This window comes from Seriola dumerili, unplaced genomic scaffold, assembly GCF_002260705.1.
Source record: "Seriola dumerili isolate Sdu_G_001 unplaced genomic scaffold, Sdu_1.0 BDQW01000216.1, whole genome shotgun sequence".
In the NCBI taxonomy this organism is placed as follows: domain Eukaryota; kingdom Metazoa; phylum Chordata; class Actinopteri; order Carangiformes; family Carangidae; genus Seriola; species Seriola dumerili.
The window spans coordinates 5,188,335-5,209,280 of NW_019174471.1; the positions used below are offsets into that span (position 1 = coordinate 5,188,335).

Consider the following 20,946-nt stretch of genomic DNA (forward strand, 5'->3'; position numbering starts at 1 on the left):
ATGTATATTCACTCTATTATATTTATACATTTATACATATGTATAGTAATATTTCTCTGTCTGCCCAGAAAACAACTACATGCTCCCAATTTTACACCTGCTTTCCCAGATGTTAAATAGCCTACATTACCCATGCTGCAGTGGACAGCAATAATAAATCAGTTTCAGTGACCATTTGTTTAAATTTTCATTCCATCCTTCCATATTCCTCAAATTAATTATATACAAATGCTGTCTCACACACTAGAATCTAAAAACTGGCACACTGTCACTATTTTACATACATTTATAACTGCATTGTTTGTCTTTTGGCTTCTTGCTGTTCTGCAATATTCTTGTTTCTGTCACTTAAATAGTTTTCACTGTAAAATATATATACAATATATATACAACGTGTGTGTATGTGTGTGTATCTACCTATAAAAACATTTTCCAACACATCTTCCAACACATTACCCCAGAAGAACACAAACTTTTGTGTAATTTTGTGCAAAACTGACATCACTGGTCAGTCAAATGCTGTCCGAATCATTTAAGCTTCAAATCCTTAGTAATTCGACTCCATAAATACTGACCTGAAATGCACTTACAAGCAGCACAATTACAAAACCTACAAAACCTAACACACACTCAAACCCATTTCTTCTTTATAAATCTCTTCTCCTCTCTCCTCCACACACACACACACACACACACACACACACTTACAAACACACACACATACCTGCACGCCCTCCTTCAAGCGATTCTTTACATCTCACGGCGTTCTCATTAGTCACTGGGAGGCCATGCAGCCTCTCATTTAATTTAGTTGAAACGTTGCCCCCTCTGGTCTGTCTGTTTTCAACACAGCAGTGAACACTGTTACCACGCTAATGACCCTCGCCCGGAGTTTTAGAGGGAAAGGAGATCACTAAAAGTTAACCCCTCTTCTAGCTGGGAAGCTGCCAACATTTTCTGTAATTACACCTGCTCTTTGGGTCCTACCCTGGTTTCAGATTCTGGCCCCTGGTGGGCATAGCCATGGGAAATGTCTGCTCCAGACATCGGGATTAAGTAACAAGGGACAGCGGTGCCAAAGTTTAATGGCTGGTGACATTAGCAAGAGGCAACAACATAACAGAAGAAAATTAAGAAGTAAAAGGTTTTCATTATTTTCTAGATTTCCTACTGTGTTCATTTTGTGGTGTTTTTTCTTCTGTCAGGCAAATAGTGAAACCAGTATGAATTTATTTTTTTCCCATATAAATATGAAACAAACACACTCTTCCTTTTGCTGCACTGGTTAAATGAATTGGTGATGCTGAGTAGAAAACAGATACTTCTTTGTACAGAAAGGTCAGGTTATGAATAAGCAGCTGAAGATAAGGGAGAGGTTTGATGCTGCAGCAGTGCACATGCCCTCTCTTTCACTCTCACACACAAAGGTCAAATACAGTCTAACCTCTGGCAGTCTCCGGACAAGCTTCCAATCCAAACTGATCAATGCTGCAGGATCTTTGGGGAGTTATTTCCTTTAAGGGCTCCGATCAGTGATGTTGCTTATGAAATGACAAGATCAGTTATGGTCACTTCTCCACCTGGCCCAACCCTGAATCGGTATCACACCATCCTCCCAGTGGTGGAGCTATCTCACTCCTCCGCAGTGCATCTTCTGTCGCCAATAGTCTTTAGCTGAGAGCAGTATCAGTGAGGCCCCGCATGTCGATTCTATTGAACTGGCTTGGCATGTCAGAGGCAGTAAAGACCTCTTGATTGACTTCTGCTTGGATAGCATGTCCAACTCCATACATTAGTAATGCTGAGGATTCAATAGATGGTTAGCCTGGATGGATTGATGTAGGCAGGCGGTACATTTACCTCAATGCAAGCAACTGGAGATGAACTGAATTCACAGGGTCATGACAAAATATACTATAATGTTATCTTGGCAGTGTGTTCAAGATAAATTTTCATTGTTAGTTTTGCAGGATCTCATTGCAAGGAACAACAACAGAAACAAGAACCATTCATCAGCTCGACAAAACAGTCATTAAAATAATTTCAAGTGCTGCAGTTTTTAAGCTAGCTGCCATAGTTCAGCACCTGGGTCACTACTGTTTGTGTTAGTCCAAGGCTTAATTGGCTACTTAATCATATCACTTTTCCAGTATGTACTTTTCTAATATGAGCACAGCCAGACAGTGCAGCTAAGCAGTTATGACTGTAGCTTCCGTAGAGACTGAACTCCCCTGCATGAGGTAATTTCTTCATGTAAGTTGTATCTTTACCAAATGTGATGAAATCTGTTGTTTGCAAGTGCAGTCATTTCCTGGGCTGACAGCACACCTGTTATAAAATATAAACAAATTACAACAACAACAAAAAAAATACAACATATGCACACACAACATATACCCAGCATGGCTGTTCTTTGTGATTTTCTTGCATTTTCTTTGAGTTTTTCTGTCATTAGTTCAGGCTCACAGACAGTCTTACAAATTGATGGAGAGTTTATCATGTGATTGCTAAGAAGTAAAAGTTGTGTGTGTGTATATTTCATGTTTTCAAGTTCTGCACTAATATCTGACTTATTTAATTGATTAAACTGTACATAAACGTACATGTCCAAAAGTCTGAGACTGGGAAACACATCTCAGACTTTTGGACTTCACTGTATATACTGAACCAGTCTGCAGTGTCTCCGTTAATTTATTTTCTAAGACCGACTAACTGAACCAAATCCTGACATTTAAGAGGGGGGATACAGACAAACTGCCTCTTCTCTTCTCTTACTGCCCACTTTCCAGTGAGAGGAGAAGGAGAGAGGGATATAATTAGGGTGAGGTCAGGAAGGGGGGTGGGGTCGGGGTTTGGGGGGGGTGAGGTCCATCCCAGGAGAGCTGCTGCTGAGATCTCACTCACCTTCACTTCCCACAATGCACTGCAGACTGGGAGGAAAGAGTTAGAGGAGGCAATTAGCAGGCAGCACGTTAGCAGGCAGGCTGATTTGTTTTAAACCAACACAGGCAGCAGCTGCAAGCAAGTCAGTGGGGAAGAGCCCAGTAGGGTATATCACTATAGAAGCGTGTGTGTGTGTGTGTGTGTGTGTGTGTGTGTGTGTGTGTGTGTGTGTGTGTGTGTGTGTGTGTGTGTGTGTGTGTGTGTGTGTGTGTGTGTGTGCATGCCTGCATGCGTGCGTGTGTGTGGGACAAATATATTGTTCTTTTCATTTTATTTTGTGTCTGTGTGTTGTGCTATTATCCATTTCACTGACAGCAAACCACCTGCATGTACATACACACACATCTACACACACACACACACACACACGCATGTGCGCGCACACACACACACACGCCTCAAGGCCTTTTCCATGCCACTCCTGTGTTCCCATTTCATTTTCATCACACATAATTAATCCAGTGTTTTCGGAACAACCCCTCAGCCCGCCCCTTACAACCCCTGGTGTGTTTTCCTTCATTTACAGCATACACTGAATGCAGACAAAAAAAAAAAAAAAAGAAAGTTTATTAACCAAGTGTTTGACCCAATTGGCTTGCAAATGAAAACACCTGGGCGTTAGATTGAAATTTAATTGCTGCTTCACTTGGTTAACCCACTTAAGAACCATGTTGAGTGTAGTCTGCTCAATTTGTTGGGATCAGCAGCTTTGTGCATCGCGGATGTTGTAGGCTTGGATTGCAGATAATTACTATTAATTAGTGGCTGTTACATTTTGGCTTTGAAGCCACAATGAGCAAAATGGAGCGATGCCGGGGAATGAACTTGGCTGAATGGAAGTTTGTCAATAACATCTGAAGCAATAGGAAAAGACAACCAAGGCTTGAGGTTGCCTTGTTTTTGTCTGTTGCTGGCATCATCAGTGGGAAGGCACAATATGTCGTCTGCACCCACAGTGTCAATCAGAATCCCATTACTGCAGAGGTCATAGACACAGTGCTCCAGGTAAGCTAACTCTCAATGGGCTACTCTGCTTGCATTTCCACCAGGATAAAGAAAAATAATAAATTTACACCCAACAATATTGTCTGCCTCCAACATTTCACGGAGAACTTTAAACCTTTGTCAGATATAAAAACATGTTTCCTCCTTTCTCTCAGACAAAATATAATCAAAACTTCATTTGAGGTTTTTTCCTTATTTTTTTATTTTTTTTATTTTTGTCAGTCTAGCAATTTAAGCTCATAGCCTCATGGGTAATTTTCGGAATACATATTAGGACCTTTAGCTTACAGGCAGTGGCTCGCACACTCAATAATACCATGAGCAATATCGCTCTGAGAACACCACACAAAAACAAAGATGCCATAGCTTCATGAATATTTATGAATAGGAGATACTGGGGCCGAGATAAAATGACAGACTAATAGGTGGATGGAGAAGAGAGATATGAAAAGAATGATACACAGACTGATGGAAAGTCAGGAGGAGACAACCCACTGAGCAGACCCTGTAGGAAGTGAAGACACAATATAGTAGACATGGGGAACCCTGGAGGAAATTTGCTATTAAAATGCTGTTAAATACACGTGTACTTGGCTCCTCCTGTGAAGCTCGTGTTGCTGGTGAAGCAGTAAGGGAGCCTCCCCTGATACCCACATTCAGGAGCCACTGCTGATTGGCACCACAACAGCACTGGTGGGCTTGAGCCCCTGTGGGCCCCACTGGCGGTCTCCATCATTATGCCGGCAGCGCTATCGTTTCTGGACACTGATTAAAATGTTGGCAATGTTAGAAGAAGCTGAAGGTTAAACCACTAAGGGCTCCATGTGAAGTAATTTCACACCACATCCCCCACCCGCTTCTCTGACACACACACATCCACACACTAACAAGCCAGAGTGTAACAGAGAAAGTAAGGAAGTTCGTGGAACAGGGCTGTGTGGGACTTGATTCTAATCTTGCCTTGATTTCAGCTCCTCATGGACGTTGACTCAACTGGAACCAATTTTTCCTCAGTCAATCCCACTATGTCCCAGTGTCGACTGGATATTACTATGATAGTTGGAGCTGAAGATTTAATTTAGTGTTTCTAAAGAATGTCACACTCAAACACAAAGTGGACTCTTTGAGAGGCTCCAAAGTTGTGGCTGTGAAATGGAAAACAGTTTATGCTTTTATTTATTTAAACCACACGATAGTAGAGAGCACTTTATTAGAAACACTGGGTCGTTCCTCCCTTTTCTCTAAAAACAGCCTTAGTTCTTTGTTGCATAATTGTATGAATAAGCAAATGTACAGGTGTTCCTAATAAAGTGCTTGCTGCATGTATTGTTTAGCATGAGAGCCTCAGTATCTAAATTAAGATTTAAATATAATGAGAAATGTCAGCTGTACCTTCTTAGGATATGACTAAACAAATATCAGTTATAGAGACACCAGATAAATGTGGACAAGTGAAATAAATTAGACTGTCTGCATGTTTCCCTTCACTAAAAGTATTATTATTATTATTATTTTAATCAATATTTATTGATTTATTTTTTATTATTATCAGAGGTTTTGACTTTTGTCTGAGGACATTTGGCAGTAATATTAGCTGTATTGTGTATTGCTATGACAGCTTCATACCAGATATATTTGTATCATACTGGCTTTGCTCAACACGAAGGTTGTCACAAGGGTATCTGATCTGAATCCTTTTGCATCAGCGTTCAACATTTGTAACTAACTGCTTGGCTGAAACACAAGGATTCAGTTGAGCTCCTGTTGGCTGGACCACTGTTGGTCTAATTACTGTTGACAACCTGTGGCTACAACTTGAAAATAAGAAGTGCATCAAAAGATGTGAAATACTAATAAAAAATGTATCTGAGATGCTGAAGTTACAGGTATTGCTTACTTACATTTAAATACTTTTACTCATGAGATACTTCCTCCAAAATAAGTCTCTGATCAGAACTATTACATGTATAAGCTATAAATGTGTATGATATGCATGATATGTTTTACTTGAATTAAAAAGACTTGAACAGCAAAAGTAATTTGTGACATAATTAAATTGCTTTAGTTACTCAGCCCAGTCAAACGTACCTTTAAATTCCAAATTCTCCAGATTAAAAAGTGTAGAAATAGAAAATGAGACATTGCGGTTTAACAAGCAGCAGCCTACAGTGTTCACCAATGTTAATGCAGACAACTGCACACAGCTCTCCACAAGTCCCATCACACACCCTAAGGCTCTGAACATGAGGAGATTGCTGAATGTAGCTTACCATCAACTGTTAGCAATGTTAAAAAGCCAGCTAATACCACACAATATGTAAAAACAAACAAACCTGGGTTTGGCAGTGGGAGCATTTTTGTTAGCAGGAGTCACATTTCTTCTGCTAAAGGCTAACTGTCCAGTATGACCAGCTGTCATAGAAAATAGACACAACTGACTCTAGCTAACTTCATCATTAGCTGTAATTATTTTTCCCGTTGCTAACATCTATCTACCTGAAGGCTGTTGTACACACCGTGGAACTGAAGTGTCATAAAAAGAGATCCAGACACTGGAATGATTCTCTCTTGTAAAGAATAAAACTTAAATGGTGAAGTTGAATAGTTCAGAGCAAAAGCAAAAAAGGACAAACAGTGGGAATCAGTGATACTTCATAAGATGCACACGTTCAGAGCTCATTCACATGTCTGTCTGGCTGCTGATTGGTCAACTGGACATGCTGCTTCTCTTCACTACACATCAGTCCTGGGAGCCACAGCCACGTGAAAGAACATTTGCTGATAAATATTAGTGACTCTCAAGAGAGCAGACTTAATGTCTGGCCATAAAGTCCCTATATTTGTCGCTAGGTGCATTTTTGAAAAAAGAAAAAGTTGCCAAAGGGGTTGTAAAAGAAATATAGTTCTTGTGCTGGCAACACTGTAGCTGCCTTCTCATCCCCTGCACCAACCTAAGGTGCTCCGCACTGAACACAGAGGCCACACTGATATCAACCATCTACCAAATTCCCGGTATGACAACCAATCCTCAAAGTGTCAAAGTAATGGAGTATTACTGGGATTAGTAAATACAAGGTAATTTCTGGATTTCTGTTACTGAAACAATCAATCACATGTCTGCAAAGCGTTACTGAGCGAAATCTATTATCAGTGCTAAATAGAAATGAGAAGCCTGAAATGTTTTGCAGATTTATTGCGGGGCAACAAGATTTTAGCCTCTGAGCTTTGTGAATCCAGGTATTTCATCAACCTGCAACTAGATCTAAAGTAAAACCAGCTATCAGACTCTAACTAACCCAGTCACAGCAAACAGCTCTTGAATTTGGGGCAAACAGCAGATAGTTTGAGTATCAAGGTCAAGAAGCAGTGAGTGGTTTAAAATTGTGCTTTTCCTCCTAATGATTATATTAATTCGAGGATCAGGCTAAGCTGTAGAGAAGCAGAATGGACAGGGTGACGGAGGCCAGCTGTCACCGGAGTTTCTCAGTGAGACGTGAGCAAACACAACTATGGGGCTATCTGTGTCATCTCCCTGCTCAACACCTTCCCTCTGTCTCCCTCCATGTGCCACTAGAACCAATGCAGAGATACCTTTCACCTGGCTCCCAGTCTCAAAAAAAAAACAGCTTTTGGGCAGGCTTGAATAGTTTTGTCTGCCTCTCGGCATTTTTCCTAAAATAAACCAACAGCCACAGGGCCATTAATCTATGATGAGTCATGCTGGTTGGAAGTCAGATTTCCAGTCTGTATTTGAAGTTGCAGCCAGTGTTGGCATTGGTTCTGGATCATGACTCACGGTATGCTTTGGAAACAGTTAGGTTATCTTTGAGAATCGAGCATCCTCGTGCTGAGAGTACGTCATATTACATTTCAAGCAGTGAGTGATTCCAGCTCGGTTGTTGTGTCTTGTAAATTGGTAGATGATGGACAAAATAATTGAAACAGTGTGTGAAAAGGAAGGAGCCTACATCTAATATTAAATAAACCATTCAAATCCCACTGGGCTGTCTTGAGATGCATTGTCCCAAAGCTTCATCACAACCTTACTGCACTCAGTCATATTGTTGCAAAGTTCTTCAAAAAGAGGTCTAGCAATTCAAAGTTCTCTGTATTCTTCAGAGTACATTATGCTGCATGAGGACCATAAATTAATTTAACAGATAGATATCCCCTCAGTACTCATCGAGCCACAGCAGAAAATGAACTTGCTGAGTTTATTGTTAAATGAAGGTTCTGGTGAGGAGGATGTGAATGAGGATTTAGTGTACCTTAAGGGAGTCCCTCCTTCCAGACTGAAAATATGCTTCTGAGCTCTCATCTCATATTAATTTGTCTTAGAGAACGTATCCGTGCTGTTGCTCCGTGCCGCCCTCTGGCTAACTCTGAGCTATTCTCTGAGAATGAAGCCTTGATGCCTTCATTCTCCCACCGCTTGTTCCACAATTTAACTTGGCTTGTTTTCATCAGCCTCCCCTCGCACCTCTTTGTCGCGCTCTCTTCCCTCGTCCATCAGCTGTGGCCTTACTACAATTATGCATCCTCCAGTGGGACAATTAAATCGGAGCTATACCTTCCCGAGTGGAGAGGGCAGAAAGAAAAGGGAGGAAATAACGATGTCAGATTTGTTCTTGCAATGGCCTACCTCCTTTTGAACTAGCTTCTCTTGAAGATGAAGAAGCATATAGCTTTTCTGACTGTGTTCCAATGCCACCACTAGTGAAGGACACACTGCCCTTCAGCCGCATTGTCCGACAAAATGAAAGCTGCCTGTTTTTAATTCAGTGGTAGAAAATTCACTCATATTGATGTGGTTGTCCTCTCTCAACTCCCAAACGCCCTCCCCTCCCTCTTTGACAGGTGCAAGTGCAACCTCCATGCCAACAGCTGTGTGTATGACAAAGAGAAGTTGAGCTGCGAGTGTGAACACAACACCACTGGGCCCGACTGTGGCCGCTGTAAGAGGAATTACCAGGGGCGAGCATGGAGTGCTGGCTCCTACCTGCCCATCCCCAAGGGCACGGCTAATATTTGTGAGTACGGACACACACACACACACACACACACACACACACACACACACACACACAGAAACACACACACAGACTTGTGACAAGGATGGGTCACATGGAAGAGCAAGAAATATAACAAAAATACAAGGTCTTGACAAAAAAATGGAGATTTTCTGTGAAATTTTGACTCAACATAACAAAGGCACCTGCACCGACAAGTGATAAAAGTCGAATCCCAATTAGCAGTACCCTGTGTGTCATCTTTGAGAGTTCTGACAATCACCACATTAATTGTGAGATATAGAGTTGTGAGGTTTCAAAGCAACGTGAAGCAATTAACAATGTTTCAAAGAGATAAAAGGCTCAGAAGCAAAGACAGGAGTCTAACTGTTGTATTTTTGATGTATAATATTCTGTGGAAACAAATGTGTCCAAATACAAGACCTGAGTCTCATTTAGTGTTGTGACTTAGCCCAACAGCTTTATTTGGACATGAAAGTCTTCGTAAGAGTTGGGTTGAAAATTGGACCAAAGATTTACAAAATCATGTTAATTCATGTTAAATATGGGAAAACTGAAAAAAGAATAGTGTTGGCAGGTGATAAAGAAACCACACAGCACAGTACAATCACTAAATGTAACTGTGCACACAATTCTCTAAACGTGCATATAGTGCAAGCATTAGACGAGGATACAGCAGGTACAGTAGGTTTATTGTGTCTGTGAGTCCTTCTACTTCCCCCTGTCAACACAAGTTTGAGTAAAGGCCGCCCAGTAGCATCTGCAGCAGCAGCAGCAGCAGCTGCCTTCTCATCCTTTACAAAACACCCTTGACATCAAGTCAGTGCTTTGACTGACAAGACCACGCAAGACCCTCTGTGTGGGAGAAAACTGAGCGTGTGTGTCAGGGTTTCATTTCACGTTACCTTTCAATTTCAAGTTTTTATAACTTGGATTCAATGGGGGAAGTGACTTGTAGACCTCCTGAAACAGGTCCAGATAGATGACGCAGCAGTAACTGTCAAAAGCAGTAACTGAGAACAATATTCTAGGAGGTATGAATAAACAAAGCAATGATTATTTATGACTGATTTTTTGTGCTTTTTTAAAAATCTTATGACTCAGTCTCCTGTTTTGCAGTCCTAAAGGTTTGTGGTGGGACTAATACAAATTGAGTGAGTGTGAAAACCTGTATTAAAGAAAAAAGAAAAAAATCTATCATGGACAGTGCAGAGCAGATGTTTTACTCTTTTGTCCCAATGCAGTTTTTGGAATTCCAGCTACAGTATGAGGAGGAAGATTCAAACCACCTGCTATGTCTGTGCGTTTAAGACTTGAGGCTGTCGTTGACTACAAAGAATTTTCCACTAGATATTAAATATGATGATTTTGTTTGACTTCACATGTATCTCCAATTATTTTTGAAGCTTCGGGCACTATTGATATAAACCTACTCAAATTAAAGCTGAGACTTAGCACTTCAATGTATCCATTAATTTATTTCAACTTGAATGTGCAGAAGCTCAGAGCCTGAAGAACAAAAATGTGCAGCTGTCCAAAAAAGTATGGCCGGGACTATATGTCCTGCTTTCCTGGTCATAGTTTTAAACAATGATTAGACTGTTTCATTCACAAATTATTTGGCATTTCACAAGATTAGGTGAAAATAAGCCCACGTGGCTACATCATGCAGTTCATTCACTCCTGGAAGAAACAAGACATGACTTGGGATACGTACCACCCCCACATCGACCCCCAGGGTCTTTTCAGTGAAGGATGTTACACAAAGCAATATGTATGGTTCCCAATCATGACCACTGGGGACACTCTGGTCTATAATAAACCTACTCCATTACATCTATGTGCGGTTGTCATAGTTCCATGTATGATCCATTCCTTCAAACTAGCAGTAGACTGTTGCTGATGTCCACTAAATGTGTTGCAGTTCATGAGTAATGTTCTGCAGCTGCAGCTTCAATGCTAATGTAGGATAGAACCAATTATTTGCTCCCGCTTGAGCTGAAGAAAGTGGGCCAAGTGTCTTGTGGTGAAATCTAATGTCTTGTGATGATATCACATAACATGTGGAATTTTTCTTTGTCAGCTCGGGCTGTGGTGCACCTTTGTTGATGTGGGCCTATATTTGAGAAGACCACCATTGCCGAATATGTATTTGTGAATTAAAAAACAAAACAAAAAGGGCAGAACTAACAGCCCTCTGTTGCAATGTAGGGGGAGTTGTTCATGCTAATGATCACATCTCATGAACACACACCTCCTCACAAACAGGTGGCTTTCATATACATAAAACAAGTTATTTACAGCAACGTTGTGCACTTAAGAGAGTTCTCTGAATCCGACTCATTTGAGCAAACTAGGCGAGGTTTAGGATAAGAATAGAAAAATGTTTTTGAATGATACGCAGTGTTTGTGATATTAGGTTTTACAGATCAACTTGTCTTGAATAGAAGCAAGAATGCACTGTTTTTTTTTACAAGGCATACAAAATTGTAATATAATAATAATATATAATATCCATTTCCTGATTTTTTAAAAAGGTTTCCTCTATAACATCATTGTTTATTTGGATCCCTAACAGAAAAAGCAACAGCTGCTCTTCCTGGGGAATGAACCAAACAAGGACACAGTGTCACACAGTCCTCCCAACATGTGCAGTAGTTTAGTGGCACTGAAGTAAGGAGCTGAGCAATGATCCAAGTCTAATGCCTCACATGTAAACTTTGCAATACTTGTTAATGGCGACTAAGAGGCAGTTAAGCTGTCTGCTTGAATGACTGAATGAATGAATGAATGAGTGGATGGGTAGATGGAGCTTTTACGTTTAATATACAAACAGTCAACATCATCCAAGTCTTGTTATCGTCTCTTACGAGACCACATGAACACAGGTTCAGCTTCCATACATCACCTAAAACAGCAAAGTGATGAGCGGCGGGGCCATAAGTCTGAGTGTGCAGGCCTGAATTTAAAAGCCCCAGTTTCATCCTGTGCTGTCTCCTTATTGCATCCACTGTGATTTCTGCTTTTCTCAACGGTGCTCGAGGACTCTCGGTCACCGTCTGATGACTTATTCTCCCTCCCAGAGGATCAGCGTTATGAGAGTTAGGCAGGGTTAGTAAAATGGCCATCCCCAGAGCCCAGATTGACAGCACATTATTAAAAAAGGTGACATGCACACACACACACACAAGCAAACACACACACACGAACACACACGGGTGCTCATCTCAACCTGCACAAACACTCCTTAAAATGTTCACACACACATTCATAACGACACAAGGGGACGTATACGCACACGTACACTCACACATATTCCCTCCAGGTGATGAAAAACAGTCTTAGTATAAAGTGCATTATTATACTTTGTCTAGGAGGGAAAAAATCCATAATGTAATAACGCTGCGAAAAATCTATAGGAATTCAAGGCAATCCCTCCTGAATAGAAAAAAAATGCACAAGGCTGACAGAAAAATGCACCTTTGTGCTGTTGTTTGTAATTTTCAAGCTCATTCAACACCAATTCCAAAGTCTCCTTCCCTCTCAGTGTTTTTCCTCAAACTCAGTGAACATATGGCAGCTCTGTGGAGACAAATTTGTCAAAGATGAAAATTTAATTAAGATTTAATTTCTTTTTACTATGCCCATCAAGTCGTCTGATGCGATAAGGAGATCGATGAATCATCATCTGGTGGGGGTGTGGAGTTAGGCGGGATGATATGTCGTATTACAGTGGCGCTGTGTTGGGAGCAGAGAAGAAGAGCAGAATTTAAAAAGTGATATAGAAAGAAAAGGATGGCAGAGATAGAAGGAGGGGAAGTGGGCATCACTCTCTGCCACAGCTAACTCAGCCTTCTGGGGTGGCTCTGTCTCTCTCATTTTCCCTCTCTCCATCTATGTCTCTCACTCCCTCCCTCCCCTACCGTCTCTCAGCCTCACTCATGCTCGCTTCCTCTCCGTGTGGAGACAGAAGGAGAGGGATCAGTTTGAGAATTAACCATGGCAGTTCATTCCACTGTAGGGCGGAGGGATACTGAAGGAGATACAGGCCGGCGGGGGAGTGGGCAGAGCCGTGTGGCCTCTGAAAAGTTCATTTCAAATAGTGAAAATGTTTCCTGAATGTTATATTAAAAGGCAAAATCCTAAAATACACTTAACATCGATAACTGGATTTGGAGAATTTAACATTTTCACTCCTGTATTCCAGTACTCTATGTTGAACAAGAATTACCGCCTTGCATTGTATGCCTCAGCCAACCAGGCAAGCTGCAGAAAATATGGTCACAATCTAACCTTCTATTCCTGAGTTACAGCATTGAATATTGGCCAGAGGTGTTGTTAAAGAACATTATGATGTCACAGTGAAGTTGGCTTTTGACCGTTTGGATATAAAATTTCATTACTTAATTTTATCCTATTAGACATTTGTGTGACACTTAACATATGAATTCTTGAGTTATGGCCAAAAACCCATATTGTGAGGTCACAGTGACATTGACCTTCGACCTTTGACCACCAAAATGTAATCAGTTCATCCTTAAGTCCAAGTGGATATTTGAGACAAATTTGAAGGGATTCCCTAAAGGAGTTCACTAGATAATTGAGTCCAAGTGAACGTGAGACAAGCCTAGCTTAGCTTATTGTCAGCAGGAAGTCAGAGAGTGCATACTTCAACTAAAGCAGTGCAATCCACTAAATTTCAACCACAGGAATTTTGTAATGCTTCTTAAAAACTGCTTTTAAAGGATAAGTCTTTTTTTTCTTATCAACAATATTCCTCTGTACCTTAGGAGCTTAAAATCACACTGTTGTACTGGGTGACATGTTCCATAATTACTGATGAACATAAGCGCTGTGGTTTATTTTGAGTCAAATTTTATGCACCGCTCTGCTGCCAGAAATATATGGCTGAAAATAGTCCCCACCAAATGCACTGTTTATTTCTCTTTGAGTAATATTTGCTAAAAGAGAGTCCAGCTGTTTTGAATATGTGCTTAAATATTTGCCTATTGTATTTGCATAATTTTATATAATTCAATTTTTTTGGATGAGACCTTAAAAGTTTTTCATCATTGAACTGTGACAGAATAATAAATTGAATAGGAAAAAAAGGTTCAACCTAGTCGTAATAAACTGAAATGATATTTGGTTTTGACAGTCAGTTATCAGTGAGTGCACATGCAACTGAGCCAATACAACTGTCTTGTCCATCTCAGTCAAAGTAATTAGAGAAGAGCACAACCTGTCCAAAACAATGTTTACAAAAAAAAAGAAAGAAGAACACACAACCCACATTGTTGTGTCTTTTTATGGGATTTGTTGACTATAGAGTAATGCCGGCTGGGGCACATCTGACTCTAATCCAGAAACAAGGAGTTTTATGATTTGAAGCTGCTTGACAACATTTTTAATAATTACAAATTTTAGTACTGTAATTTTAATGTGGCTTATGTCACAGTCTAATGAAAACTTGAATCAGCTATATGTACGGAAACTGATTCATGTCAAATCCCTCTGCAGATTGAAACTGCATTCTGACTTCTGATTTCATCAAGGACAAAGTTTCTTTATATCTACGCAAATGAAAAAATGATCACCAGGGAATGACAAGCTAGCATGGTGCAAAAAGAACAGAGAGAAGCTATTTAAGGTTGTGAAGGTTGTGACCTCTCTGTTTGTGTGGACATGAACAGTGAAGTTATTACTTATATGAAAATTTTTTATAATAAAACTGCTTCAGCTCAAACATATTCTTGGGATGTCTGGTGTGAGCTGCTCTCTTCAGGTCATTCCACAGCATCTAGTGAAACATGTTGAGCAGCAGAGGAGTTTTTTTGTGCTGTGATATTTTGACTACACTGCTATTTGACAGTCTTTGGTGCCAATATTCAGAGATAATTTAACCGAAATATGTCTAAATCATGTAGTAGTGAAACAGCTTCCTTCTTTTTTTCCATATAACTGTTTTCAGGGAAAAAGTCCTCATTTGTTCTGTTTGTATCTTGATAAGAGGAATAGATTTCCTTGTCAGGGCAGGATTAGGAAACACTTGTACAGATTTAGCTGGAGCCAGCCTCAGAGTTTATGGATCTCCTTTGATCAAAGCAGTGAAAGGCATGGACATGCAGTGGATTTCACTGTAATGATTCATCCCCTGCCTGGAATGAAGATCCACATCAGCCCTCCATCCCACTGAAAAATCCTGTATCCTAGATGAAAGGAGCATTGTCACATCAAGAGGTGGCAGTAACAATAACAAGTATCATTTTATATGACTTACAAATTGCATTTTTTCTGCTGTTGTTCTCTAATTAGTGTACATTAATGCAGAGCTAGCAGATGCTTCAGCCTGATTATCAGTCCTGCAGTCCAACTGTGAGGTGCTGATCATGGAAATGTGACCAAACACACTCACACACACAAACGTAACACCTCACACTCATTTGCAGAAACGCACATACACAAATTTAGATTTCTCTGATTAATCTTCCCTCTTGCAGAGGAAGTATATACATGTTTCAATGGCAAGACCAAATCCCAGAGGAACTGATAATGCCACTGTGGAATAAATCTCGTTCCTTTATCAGTGAACACAAACAACCATTACTGTAAATACATATATATATATACACATCTCCAAGTTGTGCTCCCTATATTGTGGGCGACAGAGATTCTGATTTAATTTGTATGGTTTGCACAAACATAAAGCAAACTGCCTTCAAAAATCTGTTGTTTTTAAAAATGCATTATATCCATTAAATAGTTAAATGAGCCCTGGGTAGCACATTACTAACTAATGCATCAGTGTAATCACATTACTCTACACTCTGTTTTACTAATGAAGCGGTAATGCAGCACTAATGTAATCACATTACTGTTATTAAACTGGTGCAAATATGAATATAAACATTGGGTTCCATTAATTTTAACCATCGCTTGATTAAATAGAAGGTATTTAATTTGGGTGTCATTTCCCTTTAAATCTAAATACAGTGTGTCTTGTGAGTTTTTTCATCAGGCTCACAGCTCTTCTGTGTATTCACTGACTGCCATGTGTTTATGCATCTACACACATAAACATGCTTGCTGTGCACACATAGCTTCACTTCCACCTTCACCCACTCATTTCTGCTTTTATTCCTTTCTCCACAGCTATTTGAATTTCCATTTTATCCCCATTCTCTTTCTTTTTTTCTCTCTAAAACTCATCACCTGTTGTTTTGCATCCTCTCATTCTGTTGCTCCTTCTGCCCTCCTTTCACACCACCTTTCTTTTTCTTTCCCTTACTTCTTCTTCTCTACCTCTGCCTGTTTTTGCTCCATCTCTTGATTTGTTTCATGCTCGTGTTCTTTCTCTCTCCCCCACAACACCCCCAACCACCCCAGAGACCAAGCTTGTTTACTCTGTCTTTTCCACATCTCGGCTCTGTGAGGCTGTGACGGTAATCTTTCTTTCAAATATTTGTTTCTTCCATCTCCAGATTTTTTTTCCCCCTCCTTCCCCCATTGCTGCCACCACCGACGTACACCTCATTCCATCCCTGAAACCTTAAACTGTGCTCCTTCCAACTTGCTCCTGGGCACTTTAAGACTTGCCACCTTCAATTCAGATCTACACATTAAGAGCGAACGAACGACTCTGGCAAGGCAAGCCGTAATTTTACTCCTGAGGAATTCAATCAAGTTGCATGCCGTGTGCTTGGTTTTGGCAGCCTTTCTGCTGCTAACCAGTTAGCAACGCCTGTCACCATCACTGGGCTCTATATAGCCAAAGAGCTCCAGATGATGATGGATTGCTATAAAATGATGGCAGCCAGGAAAGTAATTACCAACTTTGCTTGCTGTGGAAATTCAGCAGATAAGCCCCTTTCCAGAGTAGCCCAGGTAGCGCCAAGGCAAACAGGTGAGACATATCGAAGGTCAGCGCAGAATGGATACTGACAGAAACAATGTAATGACGCCCACATCTCCCCATCTCTCTCACACACACAAAAAAAGACACACAATCTGACTTCCACACCAGCAACTAAACGTGCTCTTGACAGTAGAATCTAGGAACCATATGGCACATTTGTCCTTTCTTTCTGTACATGTGTGGAAACACTGAGGGTGAATAAATGACAGATGAGTTTGTTCAAAGAGGAAATGGGATGTATGCCAAATAGTTAAAGCCCATAGAACCACAGGAGAACATTTCATTATGGGTGTCTAATAATCCGTTTACAGTGATCCTGGATGGTTGACGGCATAACTGGAACTGAACCAGTGAAGTATGAGCATCAAATAATCAAGTAGTGGGATTTGAAAAACGCTGCTCTGATGCCCCACATGACTCTGGCTCTCTACTGTATTTTAATGCCCACGTGCATATGTGTGTGTGTGTGTGTGTGTGTGTGTGTGTGTGTGTGTCACATGTGCTGACCCCACATGCACACAGATCATGTTCAGTGAATCACACACCCCTTCTGAGATCATGTTCACCACTCAGCAGCTCGCATGATCCCTGCACAGCTCATAAAAATCAATGGAGCACACCGTCAACATAAGCGGCTCCTAATGTTCTTCCTGTGTGATAGGACAGAATTAGATCGCAGCCGTGCCTTGTAATGGTGGGGCCAGGTAGGTGAAGGGGATTGGAAATGACGGTGATTGAAAATTAATCAAATGACCCGACATGGGATCCTGGACATCTGCTCGAACCCCACAGGTTGTTCATAAAGCAGCAAATAATTATCCTGACAGGCCATTGGTGTTCCAGATCATGACCCGGAAGATAAGGTTATTTGGCCCCGAACTCAACAGAGTGACAAAGTGTAATTTGTCAAATGAGCAGTCACTTTGATTAACACTTAATTTGTTTGTATAAAGCATGATTGATATTACAAGTACATTTACATCAGGAAAGGAAGGGACAACATACCACAGTGCATTGAATACAAGTGCAACAATTATTTTACAATGTATAATTACGAGAGTATATTCTTCATAACATTGTTACGAGCATCATCTTATTGATGTGTGACGGGTTCAACACACCCCTCTAGTACAACAGTATGGCTGAGGTCTCTGATATTTAGCTGAAGGCAAACAAGAGTCACATACAGTCTCGACAGCCGCAGCCCTGTTTGAACATTTTTCATCACAATATGAAGAATATTTTCTCTGTTCAAACTTACAGTTCACAGTACAGAAGTCTGCACCATCATAACAGAAGCAAGTCACCTCTCCCGCTCTCTGGTTTTATATTTATATCCCTATCCAGTTAATGTTGCGGGTCCCTTGCTAATCTTCCAGACTAGATGTAGATAGTGCCTGTGTATTATTGCTCTGTCAGCTACTTAACCGGGCCCTTTTTAGCACTGCATTACTGCTTTTTTTTTTTTTTTTTTTGCAGTTCAGTTACAGAGCTAAAACACTTTCAGTCTAACATTTTCAACTTTCGTGAATTACTGGAGGACCTTTGTAAATGTATGTTTGGCTCAGCAGTGTATGCATGAATAGAGTTTGTAATACAGGTGAAAGTAGATGATAATGGTGTCCATATCTGCTATAATCATGCAGATTGACTCATTTTAATGTAGAAATGGTGATAACTAGATCCAGGTATGATAAGGAAAAATGAAACATAACCCTGTTTAACCCAGTATGTTTTCATTTTTAAACATTACTAAAGAATTTACATTTAAGAACTAACTTACATTGTGTTTGGCAAAGCCAGCATTGCCTCAGGTTATGTCGGCTGGGATTGCTGCAGTGTCAGACCAAAGTCAGAGCAGCTAACTTGACCCTAAACTCTTACACCATTCTAGTTATGAACAAGGCTTTTTTAACGTAACCTCCATAAATAAATGTAGTTATGTTAGTGAATTATGCGCCCCACTTGCCGTGGAGGTAACATTACCACTTGGTTACTGCTGTGAGTAGTAATGATTACATTTGAGCAAAAATTTTAATCCAGTCATTACACGTTTGCCCTTTTAGAAAGGTTAAAAGAACCTCCCAAACTCATACTGTGGTCATGCACAGCTTTTGGGGCAAATTACAAACACTAAAGTATGATTAGACAAATAAATTAGACATTTTATCAGATCTCACAGAGGCACACACGATTAGGGATTTTAGTATAGAAAGTATATTAATATTTAAACAATGTTGGCTTTAAGTAAAATTAATTAAAATAATAAAGAGATTCTGAAAATCAATAAATAATTAATTAGCGATATTTGGTCAAATAAAAGAAAGGCTACAGGTAGCTGCAATAAAACAAACAGTGGTGTTATTCAAAAACACATAACTGTCCCGCTCTGGTTATTATGTATGTGAACTAAGTTAGATAGAGCATTCACTGGACTACTGTATCAGTATTGTGACACCAATGTTGCCAAATCAGACTGTACTTGGTGATTAAGGCGATTGTGATTCAGATTGTCCTTGTTCTTGTCCTTCCTGTCTCCTGGTTAGCATCTGCTCACCCCCTTGAGGTTTGACATCCATTACGCTCTGCCTCCGTGTGTCAGCACAGCCTCCTGTACTTCACAGCTCTCAGACAGGTCACAGATTTGGCTCCTAAACACAGCTGGCAGGCAGGAGATCAGAGGAAGAGTGATTGAATGACAGGAGTTTGATCAAAGTCCACATACACAAACACACACACACACACACACACACACACACACACACACACACACAGACACAAACACTCAGGATATCCTCATGTTTCCCCTGAGAACTTGGAGATATTTCATGACGGCTCCATTAGATGAAAGGGCCCCACCAAAAATCCTGCACAGATGCCTGCTTGCCTCCTCGGCTTCCACCGCCGTAAGTTGGTGGTGAGCGGAAGACGAGAGAGATGTGAGCGAGAGAGGAAGAGAGAGCTCCTTTTATTTAATTTCTTCTCCAGTTTATGTGGGTGCTTTTCTCCTGTTGCCCAGCATGCTTCCCCTCCCATGGTGAGGGGGTTGTTTGTTTTTGCGGGCAGACTGCCTTATTGAGGGCAGGAGGTAGAGTGAATGGAAGGGCCTCTGTTCAAACGGATGATTAGAAAAAGTGGAACTGGCGTCTATGTCCTGGAAGCAAATTCCTCTGAAAACAAACACTGACCAAAAATACGAGATTTCAAACAGAGAAAATGGCAAAGAGCTTTCTAACATTGTCTGAGCTTGATAATGTGTGAAGTCGCCGCAGATGTGAACGAGTGTGACAGCCATATTTACACAACTAATTAATATCCAAACCAAGATGTTGGTGGTTGGATCAGACGGTGAAGTGATTGGTGCAAGAAGTCTGTGAATGTCTCCCTCTCCACCATCTTCTCAAACAGCAAGCCAGTGTCCTGGTGTGGGAGAGATCTGGTCACCATGGGGATGAGACAGACTGTATTATCTGCTCAGTGGCTGTCTGGCACGAGGGATTGCTTGATGGAGGGACAGACAGGCAGGCAGTGGGATAAAACATGTCCTCCTTTGGCGTCAGAGGCAGAGTTTGCCATCTATGATGCCATTTGATATGTTGTGTGAGCGTGTGTGTGTGTGTGCATGAGAATTCTGCCTTATGTCTTTGGCAACACATTTTAAAGGCTGATGTGCCGAGAAGCATTTTAAAGCAGTATACAACTTTTAAACTTTAAAATAACTAAAATATCACCTTCGCTGACTGTCAGTGAGCCTGTTGTGAGCCCAGAATTAGTTTTTCAGTGACGTTTGGACATTTTGTACCCTTTGCTGCGGGAGCAGGCAGCAGTGACCTTTTCTGGCACTACTAACAGCAGGGACATCAAAGCAGAAATAATGGAGGAAACCAGAAGAAACCAAACAAGTGTGAAGCTAAACATGCAGCAGACAGCACTTTCAAATCACGGTGAACACCAGCACTAGCACTCAGACTAAATGTCATGTGTAGCCAGCTCATCGTGATGAATCAGGACTGACAGTATACTTCCCTTCTCAAGGAGAAATGCTGCAGCTGT

The 20,946-nt window shown here is 40.7% G+C and overlaps 1 protein-coding gene across 6 annotated transcripts in view; it reads left to right on the top strand.

Annotated features, from left to right (window-relative positions):
• ntng1 (netrin G1) overlaps positions 1 to 20,946 on the top strand; it is a 103,443-nt gene that overhangs the window by 64,087 nt on the left and 18,410 nt on the right. For all 6 annotated transcript variants that reach the window (XM_022754125.1, XM_022754121.1, XM_022754122.1 and 3 more), the window contains one exon: positions 8,806 to 8,978. In XM_022754125.1, the coding sequence (XP_022609846.1) occupies positions 8,806 to 8,978 (173 nt within the window). The remainder of the gene's footprint in view (positions 1 to 8,805; positions 8,979 to 20,946) is intronic.